This window comes from Anomaloglossus baeobatrachus, chromosome 5 (assembly GCF_048569485.1).
Source record: "Anomaloglossus baeobatrachus isolate aAnoBae1 chromosome 5, aAnoBae1.hap1, whole genome shotgun sequence".
Taxonomy (NCBI): Eukaryota; Metazoa; Chordata; class Amphibia; order Anura; family Aromobatidae; genus Anomaloglossus; species Anomaloglossus baeobatrachus.
In genome coordinates this window covers 526,058,283-526,076,082 of record NC_134357.1, presented here as the reverse complement: position 1 = coordinate 526,076,082, position 17,800 = coordinate 526,058,283, and the positions used below count along the sequence as shown (strand labels likewise).

At 47.1% G+C, this 17,800-nt stretch overlaps 1 protein-coding gene across 1 annotated transcript in view; it reads right to left on the bottom strand.

Moving 5' to 3' along the window:
- Window positions 1–226: 226 nt before the first annotated feature.
- LOC142312898 (oocyte zinc finger protein XlCOF7.1-like) overlaps window positions 227–17,800 on the bottom strand; it is a 70,822-nt gene continuing 53,248 nt past the window's right edge. The window contains exons 3-7 of the mRNA XM_075351885.1: window positions 5,720–5,899; window positions 5,514–5,637; window positions 5,337–5,434; window positions 4,681–4,765; window positions 227–3,914 (exon numbers count right to left, since the gene is read on the bottom strand). Coding sequence (XP_075208000.1) covers window positions 2,893–3,914; window positions 4,681–4,765; window positions 5,337–5,434; window positions 5,514–5,637; window positions 5,720–5,899 — 1,509 coding nt within the window. The 3' untranslated portion in view covers window positions 227–2,892. The remainder of the gene's footprint in view (window positions 3,915–4,680; window positions 4,766–5,336; window positions 5,435–5,513; window positions 5,638–5,719; window positions 5,900–17,800) is intronic.

Below are 17,800 nucleotides of genomic sequence, written 5' to 3'. Positions count from 1 at the left end.
CATATACCATCCTGGTATATGGCCTGTATCCTATAGCACAGAGAAAAAAATAAACGTTTATACTCACCTTTTCCTCACTCCCTCCAGCACCGATCATCTTCCTCTCTGCGCCGCTGATCTGTGTGTGTGGAGCCGTTCCCATGCTGCATCGCGATGTCTTCCTGTCTGTGCCGATCAGCTGACCAGCTCAGCACAGATCAGCTGACCGGCACAGACAGGAAGACATCGCGTGCAGCAGGGGGGCGGCTCCACACACGGGGACGGGTGAGTACACTGATTCACTGCACCCCGCGTTGGTAATGACGCGCGGGGGGCAGTGAATACAGCCGTACATGATCACTCCAGGCTGTAATTGCCAGGGGTGATCATGCGGCCGGGCTCTTTGCTATGCACGCGTCCCCGCTCGTCCTCCCGCCCACCTGTCAGTGCCGGCTTCAGCGCTGAGAGATGGGCGGGAGGATGGGCGTGCATATGTAATGAGCGGGCCCACGTGGTCACGGCAGGCGCTGCTGCTGCCTGCTCGTGCCCCCGATGACCCGCAGCACCCTCATTCCCAGCCGCAGCCCTATAGTCAGACCATAAGACGCACCCCCAACTTTCCCCCAACATTTGGGGGGGAAAAAGTGCGTCTTATGGTCCGAAAAATACGGTAACCCAAATTGCAAAATAGTTGTTCCGTTATTTAAAATGTGAAGACAAACAAAGGAAAAGATTTGGATATCTCTTATTGCCATATTTTATTCACAATAGAACTTAGATCAAGTGGACCAAGGCAAAATGGATATTCATTTCTGTGGTCACATGGATCAAACCATGGATGCCGTGTCCTGCAGACTCAAGAGGAAAGGGGCCATCTAGCTTGTTATCAGCACATAGTTAAAAAGCTTGCATCTCTGATTGCATGAGGTTGTAATATTTATAGCCTATGGCATGGGCAGCTTAGACATCTTGAAAGGAGCTATCACTTCTGAACATTATATTAAGGTTTTAGAGCAACATAAACTCCCATCCAGACTATGTATATTTCAGAGAAGGCCTTGCAAATTTCAACAAGACAATGCTAAATCACATACTGCGTCCAATAAAGCAGCATAGCTGCAGAGAAGAAATGTTTGATAGAAGATCCGGCCATCTGCAGTCTAGATCTTTCACCAATACCAAACACTTGGCTCATTAAGAAACAAAAAAATCCAACAAAAAAGACCCAGGACTGAGTAGCATTTAGAATCCTACATATGACAAGAATAGGAGAACCTTCATCTTCGAAAGCTCCAGCAATGGTCTCCTCACTTTCCAGATGTTTACAGACTGTTGAACAAAGAAGAGGTCCCAACAATTTTTTGGATGTCTTGCCGAAACAATTTATGAAAGGGAACCTGTCACCACTTTTTTGGCGTATAAGCTGCGGCCTTTTTAATACTTACCTAACGGTCGCTCGGTTGGCCAGATGGGTGTCTCCGTTGTCCGGTGCCGGAGCCGCCTTTTTCTTCCATCTTCGTCCTCCTTCTGACTCCTGTGTGCATGACGCGTCCTACGTCATATACACTCGCCGGTCCTGCACAGGCGCACTACAAAACTTTGAACTGCCCTGCTCAGGACCTGAATGCTGGCAAGTGTGTATGACGTCGGACGCGTCATGCACCGCGGCTAGAGAAGAAGGAAGATGAAGATGGCCGAAAGAGGCGGCGCCGGCACCGGAGACGCCCATCTGGCCAAGCAAACGACCGTTAGGTAAGTATTATAAAGTGTTTTGTGTGGTCTCACAGCGACCTGGGCTCTTATTTACAGCATGTTAGAATGCTGTATATAAGAGCCCGGTGGTGGTGGCCACAGCTCATACACCAAACAAGTGGTGACAGGTTCCCTTTAATTAGTATATATTTTTTTTCATATGAAGTGGACAAATATTTAATATTCATTTTTTGATGTGTTCTATTGTGAATAAGGTATGAATATACACTGACGAGTAAAACAGTAACAATGTTTTGAGCTTTTGATTTTCAGGCTCTATATCTCCCCATCCGCTACAGCTTTGAATGTGAGAATACTTTCATTTTATAGACAATCATCTTGGCTATCTCATACATAAATGTGACTTGCAACCATTTAACATAGGATTAGTTATGCATATTTTTGTCATGATACTGCATTGTTACTGTTTTGCTCCTGGTGTTTGATATTTTTTTCTTCATCCATACTACAAATTACCACCTTTTATCACATTCCCTAATAGCTCAGTGTACTATTAGGTTGATACCCAATCGAAAGGTCACTGGTTTAAATCAAAAAGTAACCGTATAGATTTCCCAAGGTAAGAGTAATCATATTATCCTACTCATCAAAAACGGTCTCTTAATTTTCTCAAGAAAATTGCAAAACTACATCATGTGAGCACCATATCAGTGGAAGATTACAAAATGAAGTCCATCCATCCATTCAAAAGTCAAGAAAACTGGCCTGATTATTTTCATCAGACTTTGATCAGAGTGTGATCCGAATGTAATCAGGTTTTTCTCATATGTACAGAAAAAAGAAAACAGTTTCTCAACCTGCTTCTATGTGACAGTTTGTGGAAATTGGACTGCACTTGGATACCATCTGACCTATAGACTTGCATTGCAGATTCAGATCTGACATTTGCATCAAAATCGGACATGTCTCTGCGATTATGAACGGAACACACGGTCCATAGAGAATCATGAATATGTGAATGGCCCCATACACTATCACAGGTACAAGTGCTTTCCGTGAAAAACAGATATCTGAATGAGTGCTCTAGGAGATTTCCAAATCATTGCATTCTTGTTTACTTTACATTCTACACAGCGGCAAAACTTTTTTTTAATTTGGAATGTATGTTTTATTGCACTATATGAAGCTAAAAGTAAATGACTACTTCCCTTTGTGCAATCGTTGATGTTTAAATAAATTTTTTTTGTGAACAAAACATTTCCCACATTCAGAACATAAAAGTGGTTTTGCTTCTTTGTGACTCTTTTCATGGTCAATAAGACTGGATGCCTGATGCCTAACAAGACCTGACTTCTGGTTGAAACATTTTCCGCATTGTGAACATGAAAATGGCTTCACCCCTGTGTGACTTCTCTCATGTCTAATAAGATGTGATTTCTGAATAAAACGTGTTCCACATTGCAAACATGAATACGGCTTCTCCCCAGTGTGACTTTTCTCATGTCTCACAAGATGTGATTTTTGAATAAAACAAGTTCCACATAGTGAACATGAATACGGCTTCTCCCCTGTATGAATTTTCTGATGCCTAATAAGATGTGTTTTTTGGTTAAAACATTTTCCACATTCCGTGCATAAGAATGGCTTTTCCCCTGTGTGAATTCTTTGATGAGTAATAAGATCAGATTTCTGTTTACAACGTTTGCCACATTCTAAACATGAAAAGGGCCTCTCCCCTGTGTGAGTTCTTTCATGTTTAACAAGGCGTGATTTCTCTGTAAAACATTTGTTACATTTAGAACATGAATATATATTCTCCCCTGTGTCACTTATCTGGTGAGTAACAGGTTCTGTACAAGACTTAAAATATGTTCCACATTCTGAAGATGAAAATTCCTCCATTTCTGTGTGGGTTTTCTCTTGTTTAACACTATCTGATCGATCAATGAAAAAATCTATACATGAAAATGGATTCTCCTCTGTGTGAGTTCTTTGAAGTTCAAAAACACCTTTTTTGTTGATTCTATATTGCATAACTGTCTGTGATGAATCAGAAGAGAGGAACTGTTGAAAAGGATCAGATGATAAATCTTTGCTGTAAAGGGCTGATTGTATGTCTGGGATATTGACATGCTCTTCATATGTATCTTCTGTAATACCATGAGCTTCTGCTTTAAAATCTGAAGAGATCACATGTCCCTCTGAGCTTCTGATACTGTCATCTAAGAGGAAAGAAAGATTTTTCTATTATTACTTTTAGTTAAAATTACCTTATTTTATTGATTTTGTATAATATTTTTGTATAAAACTCAGCATTTAACAAAACTTAGATCGAATGGATGCAACAATTCTGGGCGGCTGCAAGCTGCTATTTTTAGGCTGGGGGGACCGAATAACCATGGGCCTTCCCAGCATGAGAATACCAGCCCTCAGCTGTCAGCTTTATCATGGCTAGGTATCAAAATTGGAAAGGAGGGAACCGCACGCCGTTTTTAAAAATTATTTATTTACATGTTTATTTTTTTTAAAAAGCCACATAGGGTCCCTCTTATGTTGATACACAGCCAAGATAAGCACATGGCTGGAGGCTGCAGTCTGTAGCCGTATGCTTTATCTGCACTGGGTATCACAATATATGGGGACCCTACGCCATATTTATTATATATTTATTTGTACACCACTATAGGGACTTAGACAGCATGTGTGATTCCAACTAATCACAGATGCTGTCACACAGGATGGGGGGCAAGGTCTAGCTGCAACAATCGCTGACTCCGTATGCCTCAACCCTGATGTCCCTGTGTAGGTCCAAATCCCTGCACAGGGGTTAAAGGGTGAAGGCCATGGCAACCTTTGTTATCGGGTAAATAAAATGGCTTGCCTTAAGCCTTTCTGTAGAAGCTCTCTTTATTAGCTGCCAGGCTTCTACAAACAGTACAACTATAACAAATACAGACACATTTTCTTAATTTATTGGTTCTTATTCACCTAGGCAATCATCTGTAGGAGTCTCCTCTTTACACCACTCATCACCCATCCCATATGTAGTATTAATATGGGTCTGATCTTCACCCTGAAACAAATATAAAAATCACAGACAGATGAAGTCATAGTGGATATGAAAAGCCTACACAGACCTGTTCAATTTGTGTCATGTAAAAAAGTCATAAATTCAAAGGGTACTTCAGCAAAGTATAAATTTAAAAGGGTGCAAATTTATGCAATCATATTGTTTTAGTTCTTTATTTGTCCTTTGCCATGCAAAAAAATATGTATTTTTCAAAAGATTTGTACAGATTATGGCTGACAAAAGTAAAAAAAAAGTCTGAAATAATTCATTTCAGACTTTTTTTTTTACCTCAGTTAGCCATAATCTGTACAAATACTTTGAAAAATACACATTTTTTGGATGGAAAATGTTCTGAAATAATTCTTTTTAATTTTTTACATGACCATAACCTGACATTTAAACAGGAATTGTTTATATCCACTGTATGGTCAACGTTAATCCTGCCATCTCCACCGTTCTCATTACGTAAGTATAAAAAACACACAATACTGGTGGATGAAACAAGACTGAGCACAAGACCTTCACAGCCGTCTACACATCATAGGGGATTTCATGTCACCTTCTCTCCATCTACCTGATGATCCTGAGGAACATCGGGATTTTCTTGGTTACACTCCTGTGGAAGAAGAGGATGGGGACATGTCTCTGGTGTTGTCCTCTCACTGGATAGAACTGGAGGAAACACATACAGGGACTGAATTCATTCCTTACATACAGATAATTATAGGCCGTGTGTATTTAGTGCTATTACCTGGTGATGTGAGGGGCTGGGGAACCTCCATCATGACGTCCTTGTACAGATCTTTATGTCCTTCTAAATACTCCCACTCCTCCATGGAGAAATAGATGGCGACATCCTGACACCTTATAGGAACCTGACACATACAATGATACCGTCATCCCCCGATCCCTTCATATTGTTACTGTATAATGTCCCAGCATTCCCAGCAGTGTCACCTCTCCAGTCAGCAGCTCAATCATCTTGTAGGTGAGTTCTAGGATCTTCTGGTCATTGATGTCCTCATGTATCGGGGGGTGAGGTGGAGGCCCTGTGATTGGGCTCAGGGGTCTTCCCCATCCCTCAGACACAGGGTCCTGACAGCGATCACTAGAGGTCTTCTTCACTACTGTGTAATCCTGGTTATGGAGAGACACATTAATAAATCTCACTACAGACATTTCCAGAGTCCTCACCTCTCCAGTTCTGTCCATCTGTTATTCCCATAGATAAGAATGATGTAATGTGACGTCATCAGAATCTCTCACCTCTCCAGTAAGCCGGAAGAGGATCTCTAGGGTGAGGTGTAATATCCTCTCCACCATCTTGTCCCTGTCTCTATCCATCCTTGATGGGTCAATCAGGATAATTCTCTTATATAGAAGATCTCCACTGAGAGGATCCAATATTGTAGGGACCTGAATGGGGAGAAGATGAGACGAGGTAACATTATTAAGATCCAGTGTAATAATAGAATTACTGGAGGTAATAAGGGGAAACATATAATGAGATATAACGTGTAGTTGTTGCATATACTCTCTCTATTGTAGTACTTCCCTCACTTTACTTCATAAGGGCAAATGGAAGAAATACAAAAACAGATCTGGTCCATATGAGATAATCTAATTCTAGTAATGAAGGAGTTCATGCATCCTGTGTCCAGTAATGGGGAATCTCCACATACCTCCACCTGCCCCAGCTGTACACTAGATATATGGCTCTTCTGTATTTACAGGACCTGTGATGATGTCACATGGAGGGGAGGAGTCAGAGGTCACATGATCAGCTCCTCAGTGTATGCAGGACTCTGCTGTGCTGGTTGTCATGGGGCTGTATGAGGGGATGTTATGTGTGGGGTCAGGAGGGATATACAGTGTGAATGTAGCAGAGCCGTGTGTGTATGAGGTGTATGGAGCGGAGGTGTCTGTGTACGAGGTATACGGAGCAGAGCAGTGTGTGTTCAACATGTACAGAGCAGAGCCGTGTGTGTACGAGGTGTACGGAGCGGAGCCGCGTGTGTACGATGTGTACAGAGCAGAGCCGTGTGTGTACGAGGTGTACGGAGCGGAGCCGCGTGTGTACGATGTGTACAGAGCAGAGCCGTGTGTGTACGAAGTGTACTGAGCGGAGCCGTGTGTACGACGTGTACGGAGCAGAGCCGTGTGTGTACGAGGTGTACTGAGCGGAGTCGTGTGTGTACGAGGTGTGTGGAGCAGAGCCGTGTGTGTACGAGGTGTACTGAGCAGAGCCGTGTGTGTACGAGGTGTACGGAGCAGAGCCGTGTGTGTACGAGGTGTACTGAGCGGAGTCGTGTGTGTACGAGGTGTGTGGAGCAGAGCCGCGTGTGTACGAGGTGTGTGGAGCAGAGCCGCGTGTGTACGAGGTGTGTGGAGCAGAGCCGCGTGTGTACGAGGTGTACGGAGCAGAGCCGCGTGTGTACGAGGTGTACGGAGCAGAGCCGTGTGTGTACGAGGTGTACGGAGCAGAGCCGTGTGTGTACGAGGTGTACGGAGCAGAGCCGTGTGTGTACGAGGTGTACGGAGCAGAGCCGTGTGTGTACGAGGTGTACGGAGCAGAGCCGTGTGTGTACGAGGTGTACGGAGCGGAGCCGTGTGTGTATGATAATATGAAACGTTGCCATATCTGTATCATGTATGAATTAGAACCATTTTTGTTTGATGAATACGAAGCAGAGTCATGTGTAGGTCGTGTACAGAGTGGAGCCATGTGTGATTTATGTGTACAGAGTGGAGCCGTGTGTGTGTGATGCCCCAGGGGTGCCGATCCTGTTCAGGGACGCCACAGGGCTTGTTCAATATGGCGAACAGGTAATGTCAGTTATTATATGTCGTGACGCCACTCACAGCTTGCGGTCAGAGATGTGAATGACCGCCGCTGCAGGTTTTTACGAGCGTCTGGCGCTGATGGGGTCTGCAGCCAGATGATATAGCCTCCCGTGAGTGAGGCAGGCCCCAGGTGCTCGGGTGAGCAGGATAGCGGGTCCTGGAATAACAACCCGGGCGTTGCTGTGATAAACCAGGTAGGACCAGGGCTCCTTCGGGCCAGTCTGAGGGTAACCTGTTAGCTCGCCTTCCTAGCACTCTGTGTTCGGATAACCCCCTGACGTGGAGTACCATGGGGGTCTATCCAGGGAGTCGCTGCTGCCTTTTCTCCCCTGTGTTTGGCCTGTTTGCTGGCAGCGTGGACCAAGTGAGATGGCTCCAGGCTCTGTCTCCTTATGGGTCCCTGCGTTGCTGCTGAGGCTCAGACTCTGTGAGGTTGGTGAGGTACTGTACGTGTAGTTCCCCTCAGCAGCAAGTTTAGCAGGTAGTTAAACTGGAGTCTGCTCTAGGGACCTGTACCCCGTGCGTGCCTAGCCACCAGGAACACCCTACTGTTTCTCCAGGTGACCGTTCTCCCACGCTAATAGTTACTACCCCGTGCAGGGTCTGACTAGTGGCAGCGCGCGTATCCACCTCGCAATCGCCGCTCACCACCCCCAGACTGGCTCTCTTCCTCCTCAAAACTCGACTCTCCTGCCTTCCTGACAACCTCTGCACTCTAACTCCCAGCCCCTCCGCTTCACCCCTTAACAAGATTTGAAGGCCAGCCCCCTCCGGAGACTGCCCAAGGGTCCTATCTACTGGTGTGGGAGAACTGGTTGCTATGTGTCTGTGCGTACACACCTCGTTCTGGCCCTTAGGATTACCTGGAAGTACTGTCCTAGCACGGGTGCAGTACTCAGTGGTGCCTGACCGGGTCAGGGGCACCACATTCCCCCTTAGCTATCGATAGCACATACTCGGGCTGCAAAGAAAACAAAACACAAGTTTTCCCACACAGGGGAGATATTTGCATGTAAACATACCAGGTACCATACCACCACCACCCACGAGTCTTTAACCCAAGATCCGAATAAGGAGTGATCACCAGTCCTTTTGGTAACCTGGTCTTGGCCTGCTCCGCCGCAGACCATTCCGGCGACGGTCCTCCTTGTCCTGGTGGCGTAGGGTAGGCCCCATAAGCAGGCCTACCTGCTTCATCTCTTTGTGCTGGAGAGCAGTCCCCATAAACAGGCCTGCCCCCTTGGTGGTGCAAGGCCATGCCCCATCAACAGGCACACTGTGGGGTTGGTACCACTGGGGTAACTATATACACTGCGAGAGTTTGTGGCTATAGCCAGTTCATAACCTGTGGTCCATGTAAAGTGCACATAACCTGATGCAAAGAATACTTGAAGAGTTCACGCAAAAGTCATTGCGGGCACATTTTACTTAAACGTTACTTTAACTTTTCATAAAACATTTTAAACTATCTAAATTGACTAAATTGACTTCCGCCTTCCAAGGTCAGTGCTTGATACTTCGGTGCACTGACCCTTGGAGGTCGTGTCATCGGCGTCCCCTGTTAGTGGTGACAATGGGGACCTGGTCAAAGCGGTGGGGGTGGAGACTGGGCTCCCTGAGGTCCTCCTTGGACATGGCACCACATCCAAAGCGAACCAGCCTCTCTCCCCCATATGCCACGTAAACTCCACCACGTCCCATGTACAGGTCACAGCCAGGGTGACCCCGCTGCAAATGGGATTGCACGTCCCGCCGGGACACAAAAATCTTCTCTTTTACCCCTGCTTCCACAATGAAACCTCACCCCTTACGATAATTGAACTCCTCCACTACTCCCAGGTGGAGGGGACCTCGAGCTCGGGATCCGGCCCGCCGCAGGGACTGCTTTTCTTGCAGGTCCCGGGCCGCCAACTGCTCACTCCCCGGGATGGGCTCCACAAGGGGGCGTGGGCGACCGGCTCTCACCCGTCGTCGCTCTCTGTAGGCTTGCGACGTTGAGATGGCCCTGGGGTGGGGCTCCCTCCGCAGCGACATCACCTGGTCATCAGCAGACCACCAGGTGAGTGAAGCACTCCGCATCTCTTCCCCCTGCTGGGGTTTGCTGTGACCTGGTTAAGTCGGGTAGGTGATGGGGTGGCGGTTGCCACTGGCTACAGGACCTGTTCTCCCCCCCTGGTGGAGGGTGCCGCGACCTCTTCTGGTCGGCGGGGGGACAGCAGCGCGGCCTTGGCTTTTTAAGCAAACCATCATGTTCTCCCTCTCTTACAGAGGGTGCTGCGACCTCCGGTCGGGTACGTGGCAGCTCTGGGGTCGAGCCTTCGGCAGCCAGGCAGGATGGTGGCAGGACTTCAGTATCCCTCTCCAGCGGAGAGGGCGGTGCAACTGCTTCAGGTCTGGTAAGCGGCAGCTCGATGACTGGGCTTTTAGCAGCCAGGTGAGCTGAGGACAGGGCACCCGGACCCCTCTCCAGCGGAGAGGGTGCTGCGACCGCTTCAGGTCGGGACGGCATGGGCGTCACACCGGCTTCCGATGGTAGCACCGGCGGGATCAGCACACCAGGTAAGGAAGGGGGTAGCATCGGACTCACCCGGAGTTGGGCCTGAGACATCCAGTGGCGGGGTCTCTGTCGCTGGCGGTGGTTTAGACTGAGCATGGGCGGCGCCTCTAGGTGGGCCCCGCTGCACGGACAGTCACAGACCTCGGATCGCCACCAGCATTCTGCTTCTCCAGGCAGCTACTTCCCTTTTCCGCTGCTTCTCCATGCGGTCAGCAATCCTCTCAACCTCCGCTTTTAGCTCCTCTGCCGTCATGGGCCTTGACCTGCCCTGCTCCCTGTGATCACTCCCTGCCGACGCCATCTTGCTCCTTCCCTCGCTCATCAGCTTCTTCTCAAGTTTTGGCCTTAGTTTCGTTTCTCCTCCCACAGGGCTGGGGGCCTCCCAGCAGTCCGGGGACAGATCAGCCCCCCAGCTCCTCCTTCGTGGGCGGTTACTTCGTCTGCGCGGGCTGCAGCCTTTTGGATGGCGGCTTTCAACGATGGCAAAATGGCGGCAGTTCAAATTTTGCAATTGGACCGCCGAGGCACACTGTCACCCGTCTGAACGGGTCTAGTCCACGATCCTGTTTGTGACGCCAAAAGATGTGATGCCCCAGGGGTGCCGATCCTGTTCAGGGACGCCACAGGGATTATTCAATATGGTGAACAGGTAATGTCAGTTTTTATATGTCGTGACACCACTCACGGCTTGCGGTCAGAGATGTGAATGACCGCTGCTGCAGGTTTTTACGAGCGTCTGGGGCTGAGCTGATGGGGTCTGCAGCCAGATGATATAGCTTCCCGTGAGTGAGGCAGGCCCCAGGGGCTCGGGTGAGCAGGGTTGCGGGTCCCGGAATAACACAGGCTGAGTCCAAAAGTCTTTTAACTGGTTTTTAATCAGTTTAGATGTTGCGGTGAGCTGACCCGGGCGTTGCTGTGATGAACCAGGAAGGACCAGGGCTCCTTCGGGCCAGTCTGAGGGTAACCTGTTAGATCGCCTTCCTAGCACTCTGTGTTCGGATAACCCCCTGACGTGGAGTACCATGGGGGTCTATCCAGGGAGTCGCTGCTGCCTTTTCTCCCCTGTGTTTGGCCCGTTTGCCGGTAGCGTGGACCAAGTGAGATGGCTCCAGGCTCTGTCTCCTTATGGGTCCCTGCGTTGCTGCTGAGGCTCGGAGTCTGTGAGGTTGGTGAGGTACTGTACGTGTAGTTCCCCTCACCGGCAAGTTTATCAGGTAGTTAAACTGGAGTCTGCTCTAGGGACCTGTACCCCGTGCGTGCCTAGCCACCAGGAACACCGTACTGTTTCTCCAGCTGACCATTCTCCCCCGCTAACGGTTACTACCCCGTGCAGGGTCTGACTAGTGGCAGCGCGCGTATCCGACTCGCGACCGCCGCTCACCACCACCAGACTGGCTCTCTTCCTCCTCAAAACTCGACTCTCCTCCCTTCCTGACAACCTCTGCATTCTAGCTCCCTCCGCTCCACCCCTTGACAAGATTTGAAGGCCAGCCCCCTCCGGAGACTGCCCAAGGGTCCCATCTACTGGTGTGGGAGAACTGGTTGCTATGTGTCTGTGCGTACACACCTCGTTCTGGCCCTTAGGATTACCTGGAAGTACTGTCCCAGCATGGGTGCAGTACTCAGTGGCGCCTGACCGCGTCAGGGGTGCCACATGTGCGACGTGTGCTTTGCGGAGATGCATGTGTATGACGTATACAAAGCGGAGCCATGTGTGTACGACGTGTGCGGACTGGAGCTGTGTGTGTGCAGCGTTTACGGAATTGAAGCATGTGTGTACAACGTGTGCAGAAAGCTATAGGTGTGTACGACATATGTGGAACGGAGCTGTGTGTACGACCTGTGCGGAAAGCGGAGTTGTGTGTACGACGTGTGGCACGAAACCATGTGTGTACGATGTGCAGAGCGGAGCCGTCTGTGTACGACTTGTGCGGAAAGCAGAGCAGTGTGTGTACAACATATACGGAAAGCAGAGCCACGTGTGTAGGACGTGTACGGAGCGTAGCCACGTGTTTAGGACATATATGGAGCGTAGCTGCATGTGTAGGATGTGATTAGAGCATAACTGCGTGCATAGTGCATGTATGGAGTGAAGCCGTGTGTGCGGAGCCAAGCCACATGTGTAGGACGTATACGGAGCTGAGTCGCATGTGTACGACATAGAGCCACGTTTGTATGACGTGTACGGAGCTGATCCATGGGTATACAATGTGTATGGCGCAGAGCTTGGTATGTTCGACAGTACGAAATGTTACCAATCTATATATTCTATAATAAAAATATTTTTTTTTATATGCATTAATTTAGGTTGTGATTTTGACTTATTATGACTATTATATGCACATTGAGTCCTTTTGCTCTTTTGTATTCACTATATGTGTCAAGGACGTGCTTCAGCGGCCATATGATAGCCGCATATGTGTTTCCACGACAGCGGTCTCTTTTGTTTCTGCATGATGTATATGAAGAGCTATGTTGTGTACAATGTGTGTAGAACAGCCATGTTTGTATGAATGGTATGAAGAGCTGTGTGTTACATGTATTTAGTGAAGCCGTGTGTATGACGTGTGTGGAGCAGAGCCGTGTTTGTGCAATGTGTGTCAAGCGGAGCCATGTGTGTACGACATGTACGGAGCTGATTCATTTGTATACGACTTGTATGGAATGAAAGGCGCGTGTGTACGACGTATACAGACCGGAGCCGCATGTGTACAACTTATATGGAGCAGAGCCACGTATGTATGGAGAGGACAAGGTGTTATTTATGTGTACTGATTGGAGCCGTGTGTGTACGACGTGTTCCGAGTGGAGCCGTATTGGTACGACGTATACAGAGTGGAGTCGTGTGTGTACATTGTGTACGGTGCGGAGCTGTATGTTTACGGCATGTTTGGAGTGGAGCCATGTGTGTATTACAGTATGTCTACAAATTGTCTCTCCAGTAAAGGAGACAAACTCTAGCACAGCGCCACCTATTGGAAGTAGCGATCCTAAAAGTCACAAGTGGATTTTCAACAATCCTTTGCAATATGACTCAGGATATATAAGCCAGATCAGAATCCCAATTTGCAGACACGGTGTTTCGGGGTGCTTGCCCCTCGTCAGTGCAAAGTATGGGGGTGTCTGATCTGGCTCATGAGAAAGCTATGTGGGGACCACGGGGGAACACTATTCTCCTTAAGGAGACTTTGCAAGCCAGTCTGGCTGCCAGGTAAGGGGACTTATAGCTACAATGCCCCTCTGGGAAATATTCAAATTGTCTCTCCAGTAAAGGAGACAAACTCTAGCACAGCGCCACCTATTGGAAGTAGCGATCCTAAAAGTCACAAGTGGATTTTCAACAATCCTTTGCAATATGACTCAGGATATATAAGCCAGATCAGAATCCCAATTTGCAGACACGGTGTTTCGGGGTGCTTGCCCCTCGTCAGTGCAAAGTATGGGGGTGTCTGATCTGGCTCATGAGAAAGCTATGTGGGGACCACGGGGGAACACTATTCTCCTTAAGGAGACTTTGAGCAGAAACGTGATGTAAGGGTAAATAAGTATTTCGTTTTCCCACCTACAAAGAATGGAGAGGTCTGTAATTTTTATTGTAGGTTCACTTCAACTGTGACAGACAGAATCCCCCCAAAAATCCTGAAAATGACATTGTATGATTTTTAAATAATTAATTTGCATTTTATTGCATGAAATAAGTATTTGATCACCTACCAACCAGCAAGAATTCTGGCTCTCATAGACCTTTTTTTTTTCTCTCTTTAAGACACCCTCCTACTTTGCACTCATTACCTGTATTAATTGCAGCTGTTTGAAGTCATTATCTGTATAAAGATGAGCGAACCCAAGGTTTGGTTTTCGACCCGAATACCAACATAAAAAAAACATTGCTCGAGATTGGAATTCGGATGCGTTATGTGCGAACTTAACTCACTCGAGCAATGCTGTGCTCAGGTACGTGCGATACTCAGCCCAGTGCGAGCCGCTTGCAGTGTTTGAACGGCTCGCTCTAGGGTAATAACAGCGTAATTAGATGTAGTTTGTAACAAAAGAAAAAACTTTTTTTTTTTAAATATAAAAAACCCGCACGCCCTCCCCTGGAAGCGATCTGCTTATGGCTGGCTGTATGTGGCCGGAGACTCAAACTGCCAATCAGTGATCCGAACCTCCTTGGGTCAAGTTCAAACTAGTAGAGATTCGATTCGTTTGCTGCCAGCAAACCAAACCTCCAAAGGTTCGCTCATCTCTACTGTCCACACACTCAATCAATCACACTCCATCTCTTCACCATGCTAAGGCCAAAGAGCCATCTAAGGACATCAGGGACAAAATTGTAGACCTTCACAAGGCTGGGATGGGCTATAGGACAATAGGCAAGCAGCTTGGTGAGACGGCAACAACTGTTGGCCCAATTATTAGAAAATGGAAGAAGCACAAGATGACTGTCAATCTTATTCGGTCTATGCTCCAAGCATAATTTCACATCGTTGGGTAAGGATAATTTTGAGAAAGGTCAGGAGTTGGCCCAGAACTACACAGAAGAACCTGACCTGAAGCGAGCTGGGTCCACAGTCACAAAGATTACCATTTGTAACACATTACGCCACCAGGGATTAAAATCCTGTAGGCCAAGCAAAGTCCCCTTGCTCACATCAGCACATATACCGGAGCTGGGTAGCTGCTTACCCACTCCTCACGTGGGACTTCGATCTCACAGGCTCGCACCGCCGTTGCCAGGCTCCTCATCTCTTCCCTCCAATGGTCCAGAATAAAGAGGAATTGCGTCCTCATCCTCCTGCAGAGTTGTTCTGTCTCCTGCTCCATCCAGGTCGTGGTCCCAGGAGCACCTCTCTCCCCATGACTACTCCTCATATTATAGTCTTCTTAGCACGATGGGGGGTGCGCAACATGGGGGGATGAAGCACGATGGTGGGTGCGCAACATGGGGGGATGAAGCACGATGGGGGGTGTGCAGCATGGGGGATGAAGCACGATGGGGGGTGTGCAGCATGGGGGGATGAAGCACGATGAGGGTGCGCAGCATGGGGGATGGAGCACGATGGGGGTGCGCAGCATGGGGGATGGAGCACGATTTGGGGTGCGCAGCATGGGGGATGGAGCACGATAGGGGTGCACACCTCCCCCAAAACATACAAACACCACCACACACGCACCGCACACACACTGGGAACCACAAACACCACCCTACACAGACACCCGCACACACAGACAACGCCGCACACACACAACACCCAACACATAAAATACCACGCACACACACATACTGCGGCACACACAGACAAATATACACACACACCGTGCAACACACACTGCAAAAAACATACCTCACCCCAAAACACACACACGCACCCCGCAAGCACCCACACACAAACCGCGCAACACACACAGCACCACACACACACAACGCTGCAGACACACAGCGCTCCACAAACAACGCAACACAACACACAAACAGCACAACAGCACCGCTCTCACACCCCCCCAAGCCCTAACAACACCCAGAACATTTATAGCGCCCTACACAAACAATTGGCAACTACACACAACATCTATATATAATATATATATATATATATATATATATATATATATATATATATATATAAACAAAAATCATACATTAACTACACAATAAATCCTAGAATACCCGATGAGTTAGAATCGGGCCACCATCTAGTGTATGTATATATATATATACAGTTAGGTCCAGAAATATTTGGACAGTGACACAAGTTTTGTTATTTTAGCTGTTTACAAAAACATGTTCAGAAATACAATTATATATATAATATGGGCTGAAAGTGCACACTCCCAGCTGCAATATGAGAGTTTTCACATCCAAATCGGAGAAAGGGTTTAGGAATCATAGCTCTGTAATGCATAGCCTCCTCTTTTTCAAGGGACCAAAAGTAATTGGACAAGGGACTCTAAGGGCTGCAATTAACTCTGAAGGCGTCTCCCTCGTTAACCTGTAATCAATGAAGTAGTTGATTACAGGTGTGTGGTTTTGCATTTGGAAGCTGTTGCTGTGACCAGACAACATGCGGTCTAAGGAACTCTCAATTGAGGTGAAGCAGAACATCCTGAGGCTGAAAAAAAAGAAAAAATCCATCAGAGAGATAGAAGACATGCTTGGAGTAGCAAAATCAACAGTCGGGTACATTCTGAGAAAAAAGGAATTGACTGGTGAGCTTGGAAACTCAAAAAGGCCTGGGCGTCTACGGATGAGAACAGTGGTGGATGATCGCCGCATACTTTCTTTGGTGAAGAAGAACCCGTTCACAACATCAACTGAAGTCCAGAACACTCTCAGTGAAGTAGGTGTATCTGTCTCTAAGTCAACAGTAAAGAGAAGACTCCATGAAAGTAAATACAAAGGGTTCACATCTAGATGCAAACCATTCATCAATTCCAAAAATAGACAGGCCAGAGTTAAATTTGCTGAAAAACACCTCATGAAGCCAGCTCAGTTCTGGAAAAGTATTCTATGGACAGATGAGACAAAGATCAACCTGTACCAGAATGATGGGAAGAAAAAAGTTTGGAGAAGAAAGGGAACGGCACATGATCCAAGGCACACCACATCCTCTGTAAAACATGGTGGAGGCAACATGATGGCATGGGCATGCATGGCTTTCAATGGCACTGGGTCACTTGTGTTTATTGATGACATAACAGCAGACAAGAGTAGCCGGATGAATTCTGAAGTGTACCGGGATATACTTTCAGCCCAGATTCAGCCAAATGCCGCACAGTTGATCGGACGGCGCTTCATAGTACAGATGGACAATGACCCCAAGCATACAGCCAAAGCTACCCAGGAGTTCATGAGTGCAAAAAAGTGGAACATTCTGCAATGGCCAAGTCAATCACCAGATCTTAACCCAATTGAGCATGCATTTCACTTGCTCAAATCCAGACTTAAGACGGAAAGACCCACAAACAAGCAAGACCTGAAGGCTGCGGCTGTAAAGGCCTGGCAAAGCATTAAGAAGGAGGAAACCCAGCGTTTGGTGATGTCCATGGGTTCCAGACTTAAGGCAGTGATTGCCTCCAAAGGATTCGCAACAAAATATTGAAAATAAAAATATTTTGTTTGAGTTTGGTTTATTTGTCCAATTACTTTTGACCTTCTAAAATGTGGAGTGTTTGTAAAGAAATGTGCACAATTCCTACAATTTCTATCAGATATTTTTGTTCAAACCTTCAAATTAAACGTTACAATCTGCACTTGAATTCTGTTGTAGAGGTTTCATTTCAAATCCAATGTGGTGGCATGCAGAGCCCAACTCGCGAAAATTGTGTCACTGTCCAAATATTTCTGGACCTAACTGTATATATATATATATATATATATATATATCACAGTATATCACAGTATATCACAAAAGTGTGTACACCCCTCACATTTTTGTAAATATGTTGTTATATACAAGGTAGACAGTGTACAGCTTGTATAACTGCAAATTTGTTGTGCCCTCTAAATAACTTGGCACACAGCCATTAATGTCAAAACAGCTGTCAACAAAGTGAGTAGACCCTTAAGTAAAAATGGCCAAATTGTGCCTAATTAGTAATTTTCCCTCCCCGGTGTCATGTGACAAATTAGTGTTATA